Source organism: Salmo salar, chromosome 18 (assembly GCF_965601325.2).
Source record: "Salmo salar chromosome 18, fSalSal1, whole genome shotgun sequence".
NCBI classification, from domain to species: Eukaryota; Metazoa; Chordata; class Actinopteri; order Salmoniformes; family Salmonidae; genus Salmo; species Salmo salar.
In genome coordinates this window covers 99842530-99854992 of record NC_138308.1, presented here as the reverse complement: position 1 = coordinate 99854992, position 12463 = coordinate 99842530, and the positions used below count along the sequence as shown (strand labels likewise).

At 41.0% G+C, this 12463-nt stretch overlaps 1 protein-coding gene across 4 annotated transcripts in view; it reads left to right on the top strand.

Annotated features, from left to right (window-relative positions):
* Positions 1–12463, top strand: part of LOC106583397 (butyrophilin-like protein 2) — a 428110-nt gene that overhangs the window by 252191 nt on the left and 163456 nt on the right. For 3 of the 4 annotated variants that reach the window (XM_082965415.1, XM_082965416.1, XM_082965414.1), the window contains exon 2: positions 5302–5649. The exons of the other annotated variant lie outside the window; for it this stretch is intronic. In XM_082965415.1, the coding sequence (XP_082821541.1) occupies positions 5302–5649 (348 nt within the window). The remainder of the gene's footprint in view (positions 1–5301; positions 5650–12463) is intronic. 4 annotated transcript variants of the gene reach the window in all.

Below are 12463 nucleotides of genomic sequence, written 5' to 3'. Positions count from 1 at the left end.
CTGTACAAACAATAGTACGCAAGTATAAACACCTTGGGACCACACAGCCGTCATACCGCTCAGGAAGGAGATGCGTTCTGTCTCCTAGAGATGAACGTACTTTGGTGCAAAAAGTGCAAATCAATCCCAGAACAACAGCAAAGGACCTTGTGAAGATGCTGGAGGAAACGGGTACAAAAGTATCTATATCCACAGTAAAACTAGTCCTATATCGACATAACCTGAAAGGCCGCTCAGCAAGGAAGAAGCCACTGCTCCAAAACTGCCATAAAAAAGCCAGACTACGGTTTGCAACTGCACATGGGGACAAAGAATGTACTTTTTGGAGAAATTTCCTCTGGTCTGATGAAACAAAATGGAATAATGACTGTTTAGCCATAATGACCATCGTTATGTTTGGAGGAAAAAGGGGGAGGCTTGCAAGCCGAAGAACACCATCCCAACCATGAAGCACGGGGGAGGCAGCATCATGTTGTGGGGGTGCTTTGCTGCAGGAGGGACTGGTGCACTTCACAAAATAGATGGCATCATGAGGACGGACAATTATGTGGATATATTGAAGCAACATCTCAAGACATCAGTCAGGAAGTTGAAGCTTGGTCGCAAATGGGTCTTTCAAATGGACAATGACCTCAAGCATACTTCCAAAGTTGTGTCAAAATGGCTTAAGGACAACAAAGTCAAGGTATTTGAATGGCCATCACAAAGCCCTGACCTCAACCCTGTAGAACATTTGTGGGCAGAAAAAGTGTGTGCAAGCAAGGAGTCCTGCAAACCTGACTCAGTTACACCAGCTCTGTCAGGAGGAATGGGCCAAAATTCACCCAATTTATTGTGGGAAGCTTGTGGAAGGCTACCCAAAACGTTTGCCCCAAGTTAAACAATTTAAAGGCAATGCTACCAAATACTAATTGAGTGTATGTATACTTTTGACCCACTGGGAATGTGATGAAAGAAATAAAAGCTGAAATAAATCATTCTCTCTACTATTATTCTGACATTTCAGATTCTTAAAATAAAGTGGTGATCCTAACTGACCTAAGACAGGGAATCTTTACTAGGATTAAATGTCAGGAATTGTGAAAAACTGAGTTTTTAAATTTATTTGTCTAAGGTGTATGTTAACTTCTGACTTAAACTGAGGGCAGAGCGATAGTTGTTCTCGCTAGGGACTGGAACTGGAGAATCTATTCATAATGTTCATAACATATACTGCTCAAAAAAATAAGGGGAACACTTAAACAACACATCCTAGATCTGAATGAAAGAAATAATCTTATTAAATACTTTTTTCTTTACATAGTTGAATGTGCTGACAACAAAATCACACAAAAATAATCAATGGAAATCCAATTTATCAACCCATGGAGGTCTGGATTTGGAGTCACACTCAAAATTAAAGTGGAAAACCACACTACAGGCTGATCCAACTTTGCTGTAATGTCCTTAAAACAAGTCAAAATGAGGCTCAGTAGTGTGTGTGGCCTCCACCTGCCTGTATGACCTCCCTACAATGTCTGGGCATGCTCCTGATGAGGTGGCGGATGGTCTCCTGAGGGATCTCCTCCCAGACCTGGACGAAAGCATCCGCCAACTCCTGGACAGTCTGTGGTGCAACGTGGCGTTGGTGGATGGAGCGAGACATGATGTCCCAGATGTGCTCAATTGGATTCAGGTCTGGGGAACGGGCGGGCCAGTCCATAGCATCAATGCCTTCCTCTTGCAGGAACTGCTGACACACTCCAGCCACATGAGGTCTAGCATTGTCTTGCATTAGGAGGAACCCAGGGCCAACCGCACCAGCATATGGTCTCACAAGGGGTCTGAGGATCTCATCTCGGTACCTAATGGCAGTCAGGCTACCTCTGGCGAGCACATGGAGGGCTGTGCGGCCCCCCAAAGAAATGCCACCCCACACCATGACTGACCCACCGCCAAACCGGTCATGCTGGAGGATGTTGCAGGCAGCAGAACGTTCTCCACTGCATCTCCAGACTCTGTCACGTCTGTCACGTGCTCAGTGTGAACCTCCTTTCATCTGTGAAGCGCACAGGGCGCCAGTGGCGAATTTGCCAATCTTGGTGTTCTCTGGCAAATGCCAAACGTCCTGCACGGTGTTGGGCTGTAAGCACAACCCCCACCTGTGGACGTCGGGCCCTCATACCACCCTCATGGAGTCTGTTTCTGACCGTTTGAGCAGACACATGCACATTTGTGGCCTGCTGGAGGTCATTTTGCAGGGCTCTGGCAGTGCTTCTCCTGCTCCTCCTTGCACAAAGGCGGAGGTAGCGGTCCTGCTGCTGGGTTGTTGCCCTCCTACGGCCTCCTCCACATCTCCTGATGTACTGGCCTGTCTCCTGGTAGCGCCTCCATGCTCTGGACACTACGCTGACAGACACAGCAAACCTTCTTGCCACAGCTCGCAATGATGTGCCATCCAGGATGAGCTGCACTACCTGAGCCACTTGTGTGGGTTGTAGACTCCGTCTCATGCTACCACTAGAGTGAAAGCACCGCCAGCATTCAAAAGTGACCAAAACATCAGCCAGGAAGCATAGGAACTGAGAAGTGGTCTGTGGTCCCCACCTGCAGAACCACTCCTTTATTGGGGGTGTCTTGCTAATTGCCTATAATTTCCACCTGTTGTCTATTCCATTTGCACAACAGCATGTGAAATGTATTGTCAATCAGTGTTGCTTCCTAAGTGGACAGTTTGATTTCACAGAAGTGTGATTGACTTGGAGTTACATTGTGTTGTTTAAGTGTTCCCTTTATTTTTTTGAGCAGTGTTTTTACTTGAATCGGTTCTCCCACTGCCTCCGAATTCTGGTTCGTTAGAGAAACAAAATAATGGGCAATCTTCCAGAAGTTTCCGTTGGTAGCAAAACGCAGCCAGCCATGTAGACGATTTTGGAGGACTTTTACCAGACTGACTGGTCTTCCAACCTGGTGCCTGGTGCGTTTGTGACTCAACTGGTTGGTTTGTGATTCAACTGAAAAATATGCACACTGTCTTATTAAAACACAATTGAGGGAATTGATATTTATTTGAGTCAGAAAAAGGATAGTCATATGATAGGTAAGATATATATAAATAAATATAAAATATAAATATAAAATATGGTAAGATAGACAAACCTTGCCAACTGACAATCTCTTAGAAAAAAAATACAAACTATTGGAACACAGACTTCAAAATATCTGATATTGGCACAAGAGGGAGGGAGTGTTGGAACATAACGAACAAAAATGTACGCTTAATCCAGTATAAACTAATGTATAGAATGTATTATATGATACACAATTCAAAATGTTTACAGCACAATGGCAGAGTCATGTCTTACGTGTAAAACTAATAATGACTAAATAATTAATCCCTTCTGGAAGTTATGGGTGGAGTTAGAAAGTTGGCCTGCAGAAGTTTTATGATGTAAGTTTACTTTTAATGTCTTTCTTCATATTTCAAGACATGGCATATGAGGGTGCGGTGAGATACCCAAATCTGAACTCCTCATGAGGGGCCGCAGGAAGATTTTGCGAGAAAGTTTATTTGCTGTCAGCTGGAGTAATAAAGGCCTAGTTCACTAATTTGTAGAAGGAAAAAAACAACGACCGACTGGAGTAGAAGGTAACATGATGTATCTAATTTAAAACATTTGGGCGAGAAACAGAGAGAAACAGATTAGTGCAGTTTTGAGGCCATATGTGTTACAAGCCGTGGCGATTTTAGCATGGAAATCTTGGTGGGGCAAAAACAATATAATTAAGAGGAAAAAAATAGACCAAATTATTAATGTGTGGCACATGGGCTGCTAACAGCTTACTACACAACATGCATACACTTAGTATTACTTTCTTAGCTACAGTATACATATCTCCCTGGCATCTTTTATGCAGCAGCATATAATACATTTTGGACTCCCCTTGTTGGGCTGTGCTCACTTGAACAGGAAGGTGGCGTGGCGGTCCTTCGTGGGCAAATGTTGTCATCATTTTGTCAACAAAGTCTGGTATTCTCTGGATTTGGAGGCTTTATTAACTCAATGATGTTTGTATTTATTTTTGACATTGTGTGCAAACTGATATGTGACACATTAATGCCAAAATAACATGCAAAACAACAACAGAAAATGAGAGAGAGCCCCATCTGCCCTGAATGACGGGTCACCACTGGTTACAAGCACTGGAAAACTCCATGGGATGAGGGATGTTGTTGTGAGACAAACGGTATGGGTATAGTGGTAGTAGCAGTAGTAGTAGTGGTGGTGGTAGTAGTAGTAGTAGTTATAGATGAGGTGGGAACATGCAGATCTTAGCAGGTGTGATGTCATTGATGTTTGTTGACATTTCTCTCAATAATCCACCACCGATTTTTCAGATCAAATGAACATTGGCAACATCAGGAAGTAGCATTAGCCACCCTAGCACGGTGGTGGGAATTATTTATTTTGACAGTACACGTTTTTTCACCGAGCCATTAAAATCTCGTTAAGGAGAAAACTATCACCTTCGCATCCTGAATAGAGGATGTTTGATGTATGAACCGGTCGCGGGGGGACAAGCGTATTACCGGCTGGTCTGACTGCATTCCCACCTAGAGGTAATACGAGATCAGGAAGAACCCTCTATGGTTCTTGGCGCAAGGAAAGTTTGTCAGTGTTCAGAATCATTCTGTTTTGATCGGAGTGATTGTTGAGGTTTATCTAACAAATGTAGACGTTAATGCTGTAACTAGTTGTGCGTTTTCAGTGAAAATCAAGCCCTGTGCTTTAGCTGTCACCCTGATATTCGCTACATCCTTCGCTGTGTCCCGGTGTTGTGCTGCCAGCTTGCCGTTCATGCTCCATATGTTTTGGTAAGGAAAATAAGTTGGAAAAAGTTAACGCCGGCGACATAATGATTTCACTTATTTTTTATTTTATGAGTTCCCAATTGTCTTGAATGCAGCAGTATATACCTACAGCATGTATATACATACAACGTGCATGTCACTGACATCCAGATGGTGAATACTGTAATTATTTCTCCCTTCAATATAAACAACTTGTTGTTTTTACATTTCACTATCGCCCAGCTGTTGAATCTGGTCTAATTTGGTGTTCATTTTCCACGGATCAGTCTGCTCTGTTGGGTAAAATAGTAGTATTTTGTGAGCACGTGAGTCTGTTCACGACAAATACAAAATGTGCTACTAAGTACTAAACTCTACTATATTACCATACTAAACTTCTTTTGAAAAGTTTTATACAACATTTAGACTATTTGGTCTTAAAGATATTCACTCTGATTTTGTTTTTTCAGGTCAGGTTCAGGTTGTTGCTCCAATGTCCAGGATTCATGCCGTAGCGGGTGGTGATGTCATCCTTCCTTGTTTCCTGAAACCCACTATGAATGCTGCGAGCCACACAGTGGAGTGGCTCAGACCAGACTTGAAGCCAAAAGAGGCGCATTGTTACCGCGACCATCGTGACTCTGAAGAGGACCAGAATCCTTCCTACAAGGGAAGGACGTCACTGTTTAAAGAAGAACTGAAGAACGGAAACGTCTCATTGAAACTAACAGGAGTTACTCTCTCTGATGCTGGAAACTACACCTGCTTCATTCCAACAGTGAGCAGCACTCAGAGACCTGTCGTTCAACTCCTGGTCGGTGAGTCATGTACATACTAGTGTACACATCAGATGTTATTTTCTCTGTCAAGTACAATGTCTTATCCTTATTTATATAAATGATCAAAATTGCATTTTCCTCCGCGCTTCATAAAGGTGTTACTATGTCATCAGCACATTTTCATTGAGATTATCAAAATATTTTTCATAGATAACAAAAAACATCCCCCAAGACAACCATCACGATCAAGTGAGTTTCCAAAAAGCAAAATGACTAACACCCAGTGGACCATTAAGAAACAGTAATATTAACACCCATTAAGAAACAGTAATATTAACACCCATTAAGAAACAGTAATATTAACTAATGGGTGTTAGTATTACTGTTTCTTAATGGGTGTTAATATTAGTGTTTCTTAACTTCTATGGGCTAACTGGGACGCTACCCCCGGTACACACTATCAACAGCCAGTGAAATATCAAGGGCGCCACATTTGAAAACTATTAAATGTCATAATTCAAATTTCTCAAACATACAACTATCTTACAACCTTTAAAAGATAAACATCTCCTTAATCTAACCATGTTGTCCGATTTCAAAAAGGCTTTACGGCGAAAGCATAAAGTTAGATTATGTTAGGACAGTACATTGAAAATAGCTGTATGTAATGTTTTGTCAATGCAAAGACAGGCGTCACCAAAAGCAGAAAACCAGCTAAAATTATGCACTAACCTTTTACAATCTTCATCAGATGACACTCCTAGGACATTATGTTAGACAATACATGCATTTTTTGTTCTATCAAGTTCATATTTATATCCAAAAACAGCATTTTACTTCGGCGGTGATGTTCAGAAAATATTTTCCGTCTAATACCGCCAGTGAATCAGCACAACAAATTAAAAAATTACTATTCGAAAACATTGGTAAAATATAATATTGTCATTCAAAGAATTATAGATTAACATCTCGTGAATGCAACCGCATTCACTTTGCAACATACGAGGTACTATGCTCAGAAAAATAGGCTAGGCGATACAGGGTAGCGCCATCTTGGAGTCATCTAAAATCAAATATAGTATTGTAAATATTCACTTACCTTTGATTATCTTCATCAGAAGGCACTTCCAGGAATCCCTGGTCCACAACAAATGTTGCTTTGTTCGAAAAAGCTTGAAAAAAAGAAAAAGCTCATAATTTATGTCCAAATAGCTCCTTCTTGTTAGCGCGTTCCGAAGGCTACTCCAAATGTACGAAGCGCGCAGAACATGTCGCGACGAAAGTACAAAAAAAAAAATATTTACGTTCATTCAAACATGTCAAAAGTTGTATAGCATAAATCTTTAGGGCCTTTTTAACCTCTATGGGCCAGGTGGGACGCTAGCGTGCCACCCGTGGTGCACTCCATCAACAGCAGGTGCATTTCAAGAGCGGCAAATTTGAATCCAAATAAATGTCAAAATTCAAATTTTTCAAACATACAACTATTTTACACCCTTTGAAAGATAAACATCTCCTTAATCTAACCACGTTTTACGATTTCAAAAAGGTTTTACGGCGAAAGCATAAATTTAGAGTATGTTAGGACAGTACATTTACAAGAGTTGTGTGTAATGTTGTGTCAATTCAAAGACAGGGTCACCAAAACCATAAAACCAGCTAAAATGATGCACTAACCTTTTACAATCTCCATCAGATGACACTCCTAGGACATTATGTTAGACAATGCATGCATTTTTAGTTCTATCAAGTTCATATTTATATCCAAAAACAGCGTTTTACTATGGCATTGATGTTGAGGAAATCGTTTCCCTCCAATAACCGGCAGTCAAGTCAGCGTCACAAATTAAATAATTAAAATTAGAAAACATTGGTAAAATATTATATTGTCATTTAAAGAATTATAGATTTACATCTCTTGAACGCAATCAACTTGCCAGATTTAAAAATAACCTTACTGGGAAATCACACTTTGCAATAATCTGAGCACTGCGCCCAGAAAAATACGCGTTGCGATACAGACTAGACGTCATGTTGGGGAGATCTAAAATCGAAAATACTATGTAAATAATCCATTACCTTTGATTCTCTTCATCAGATGTCACTTCCAGGTATCACAGGTCCATAACGAATGTAGTTTTGTTCAAAAAAGCTCATCATTTATGTCCAAAAATCTCCGTCTTGTTAGCACATGATCTAAGCCAGCCGGACTTCTCGTCATGAACGAGGGGAAAAAATATATTTCCGTTCGTTCAAACATGTCAAACGTTGTATAGCATAAATCATTAGGGCCTTTTTTAACCAGAACATGAATAATATTCAAGGTGGACGAATGCATACTCTTTTATAACGTATTGGAACGAGGGTACCCAACATGAACTCGCGCGCCAGGTGTCTAATGGGCCATCATCGTTCCATGGCTCTTGTTCGGTCAGATCTCCCTCCAGAAGACTCAAAACACTTTGTAAAGGCTGGTGACATCTAGTGGAAGCAATAGGAAGTGCCAAAATATTCCTCAGCCCCTGTGTTTTTCAATGGGATAGGTTTAAAGGTAATACAACACATCAGGTATCCACTTCCTGTCAGAAAATGTCTCAGGGTTTTGCCTGCCAAATGAGTTCTGTTATACTCACAGACACCATTCAAACAGTTTTAGAAAATGTAGGGTGTTTTCTATCCATATGTAATAAGTATATGCATATTCTAGTTACTGGGTAGGAGTGGTAACCAGATTAAATCGGGTATGTTTTTTTATCCAGCCGTGTCAATACTGCCCCCTAGCCCTAACAGGTTAAATCAGAACTTCAATAATATTCAAGGCGGACGATTGCATTGTCTTATAAAACGTTTCGGGACGAAAGAGTCCCCACATGCATGCACGTCACAGTAGTATAGGCCATCCGCTTATGACAAACTTTCCAGGCTTCTCATTCGGTCAGTTTTTACCGGAGAAGACTCAAACCACTTTGTAAAGACTGTTGACATCTAGTGGAAGCCTTAGTGGAAGCCTTAGGAAGTGCTACATGAATCCTAACTCACTGTGTGTTTCATAGGAAAGCCTTGAAAGTGATTCCACACCAGAATTCCACTTCCTGTTAGGATTTGTCTCAGGGTTTTGACTGCCATATGAGTTCTGTTATACTTACAGACACCATTCAGAACAGTTTTAGAAACTTCAGAGTGTTTTCTATCCAAATCTAATAATACTATGCATATCCTAGCCTTTGAGTTTGTGTAGGAGGCAGTTTAATATGGGCACATATTTTTTTCACAATTCTCAATACTGCCCCCTAGCCCTAACAGGTTAATGCGTGTTAATATTACTGTTTCTTAACCTCTCGAGGGTATCTGGGACGAAATCGTCCCACCTAGTCAACAGCCAGTGGAATCGAGTGGCGCGATATTCAAATACCTTAGAAATGCTATTACTTCAATTTACTTAAATTTCTCAAACATATGACTATTTTTACACCATTTGAAAGACAAGACTCTCGTTAATCTAACCACACTGTCCGATTTCAAAAAGGCTTTACAACGAAAGCAAAACATTAGATTATGTCAGCAGAGTACCCAGCCAGAAATAATCAGACACCCATTTTTCAAGCTAGCATATAATGTCACAAAAAACAAAACCACAGCTAAATGCAGCACTAACCTTTTGATGATCTTCATCAGATGACACTCCTAGGACATTATGTTATACAATACATGCATGTTTTGTTCAATCAAGTTCATATTTATATCAAAAACCAGCTTTTTACATTAGCATGTGACGTTCAGAACTAGCAAACATACCGAAAACCTCTGGTGAATTTACTAAATTACTCACGATACGATAAACGTTCACAAAAAACATAATTATTTTAAGAATTATAGATACAGAACTCCTTTATGCAATCGCGGTGTCTGATTTTAAAATAGCTTTTTGGCAAAAGCACATTTTGCAATATTCTGAGTAGATAGCTCGCCATCACGGGCTAGCTAATTTGACACCCACCAAGTTTGGCGTTCACTAAACTCAGAATTACTATAAGAAAAATTGGATTACCTTTGCTGTTCTTCGTCAGAATGCACTCCCAGAACTTCTACTTCATCCACAAATGTTGTTTTGGTTCAAAATAATCCATAGTTATGTTCTAATATCCTCTGTTTTGTTCTTGCGTTCAAGACACTATCTGAGCGGTGACGGGCGGACGCGTATCGTGACAAAAATATTCAAAATATTCCATTACCGTACTTCGAAGCATGTCAAACGCTGTTTAAAATCAATTTTTATGCGATTTTTCTCGTAAAATAGAGATAATATTCCGACCGGGAGACTTGTTTTCGTTCAAAGAAGAAAATGGACTCTTCACGTGCACGCGTGCGCCCGTCTCATTGTTCTCAGATCGACCACTATCCAAATGCGCTACTGTTTTTCAGGCAGGGGCTGCAAAGTCATCATTCAATGTTCTGGCGCCTTCTGAGAGCCAATGGGAGCCTTAGAAAGTGTCACGTTACAGCAGAGATCCTCTGTTTTCAATAAAGAGAATAAAGAAGGCCAAGAAATGGTCAGAGAGGGCACTTCCTGTATGGAATCTTCTCAGGTTTTGACCTGCCATATGAGTTCTGTTATACTCACAGACACCATTCAAACAGTTTTAGAAACATTAGGGTGTTTTCTATCCAAATCAAACAATTATATGCATATTCTAGTTTCTGGGCAGTAGTAATAACCAGATTAAATCGGGTACGTTTTTTATCCGGATGTGAAAATACTGCCCCCTACCCTAGAGAGGTTAATGGGTGTTAATATTACTGTTTCTTAATGGGTGTTAATATTACTGTTTCTTAATGGGTGTTAATATTACTGTTTCTTAATGGTCCACTGTGTTTTAGTTAATATGGTCCCGTGTGGCTCAGTTGGTAGAGCATGGTGTTTGCAACGCCAGGGTTGTGGGTTCGATTCCCACGGGGGACCAGTACGGGGGAAAAAATGTATGAATTGTCGCTCTGGAAAAGAGCTTCTGCTAAATGACTAAAATGTAAATGTAATTTCTGTTTCTCAATGGGTGTTAATATTACTGCTTCTTAACACCCATTAAGAAACAGTAATATTAACACCCATTAAGAAACAGTAATATTAACTAACACATAGTGGACCATTAATATTACTGATATGGCTTTTTCTTTGCAACTCTGCCTTGAGAACAAGGAATGAATTCATTCATATTCATAACAGGAATCTCACCCCTGTGTTAACTTTAATCTTTGCAGGCCCTGGATTTCAGCCAGTCCTCTCTATTGAAGGAACTGATGGTAGTGGGCTGGTCCTGAGGTGTGAGTCCGAAGGCTGGTACCCTGAACCTGAGCTGGAGTGGTTTGACAACAATGGAGCCATCCTCCCTGCTACTGGACCTACAGAGACCGAGACTGACACTGAGGGTTTCTACACTGTGAGACGAAATGTCACCATACAGCAGACTGACAACAACTGGTTCACCTGTAGAGTTCAACAGCAGAACATCACCAGAACGAAGCACATTCGCATTCCTGGTGAGGGATCTGTTTTGAAAAGATTATTGAATTTACAATTGGAAGTTTTTGAAAATGTTTTATGAAATTATTATTTTGTTTGCACCACGCTGCCAATGTTCTTTCATAGATTAGCAATCTGGAGGTCCAAACCAATCAATTGGTATGATAGTATGTAATGGGTTCTACATGGCTTCTGTGTTTCAGATGACGTCTTTCCCAAGCCGTGCCAGTCCTACTGGACAGTTGGGCTTTGTCTGGCAGTGGGAGCTGTAGTGGGAGCTGCAGTAGCCGCGCCAATGGGGTATGTGGTTGGAAATCGACGTACGAAACGTCAATGTGTGACAGGTGAGGTGATCTCTAACCGTTCAGAGATGTTCCAATGCTTTCGTCACAATATTGTGAGCTTTAGTTCAATCACTCCACCTTAATTACCTCTATTCTATTACAAACAGATTTGTAAAATCACTCCTCCCCAAATCAATAGCTTTTCAGTGTTGGGACTGTCTACATTTAATTCAGGTGGGCTGTATATGTGTGTTTGCAAGGCTCCCGGGTTCTTAATCTCTGTCTGTACTTGTAGGTGAAACCGTAGATCCTGAAAATCTATCAGGTATGTGTGCGATGTGCCCAACATATTGATAGTTCAAATATCAAAATATTTAACATATTGATGTAGAAAGCTGACTGTACATTTTAAGTTTGCGCTAACTGGCCTTTTCTTAATCACCCTCTCATTCTATTATGCAGTGCCGTTGAAGGGGAACTCCTCAGGAGAGCTCAATTGAATGAGATGAGGCTCGAGGCAGGAGAGACACTGATGCCAGCAGCCCTCCTGTTTCCGTTCTACTTCGCTCCTTTTCCCTGTCGGACTTGAGATTCGAACCGGTGACCCGTCGAAGCACAGATCTGGGGAAGGGTATCATGAAAAACAAGATTCTCTGGTCTGATGAAACCAAGATTGAGCTCTTTGGCCTGAATGCCAAGCGTCACGTCTGGAAGAAACCAGGCACCATCCCTACGGTGAAGCATGGTGGTGGCAGCATCAGCTGTGGGGATGATTTCAGCAACAGGGAGAATAGTCAGGATAGAGGGAAAGATGAACAGAGCAAAGTACAGAGGTCTTTGATTAAAAACCTGCTCCAGAGCGCTCAGGACCTCAGAACAACATGTCGAAGTCAATCTGAAGGCGTATTGTAGTTACTGGGTAGGATTAGTAACCAGATGAAATCGGGTACGTTTTTTTATCCAGCCGTGAAAATACTGCCCCCTAGCCCCAACAGGTTAATTAAGCATTTGAAGTTTGGTTGTTTTGTTGTTGATGCTGTAAGAACTCTGT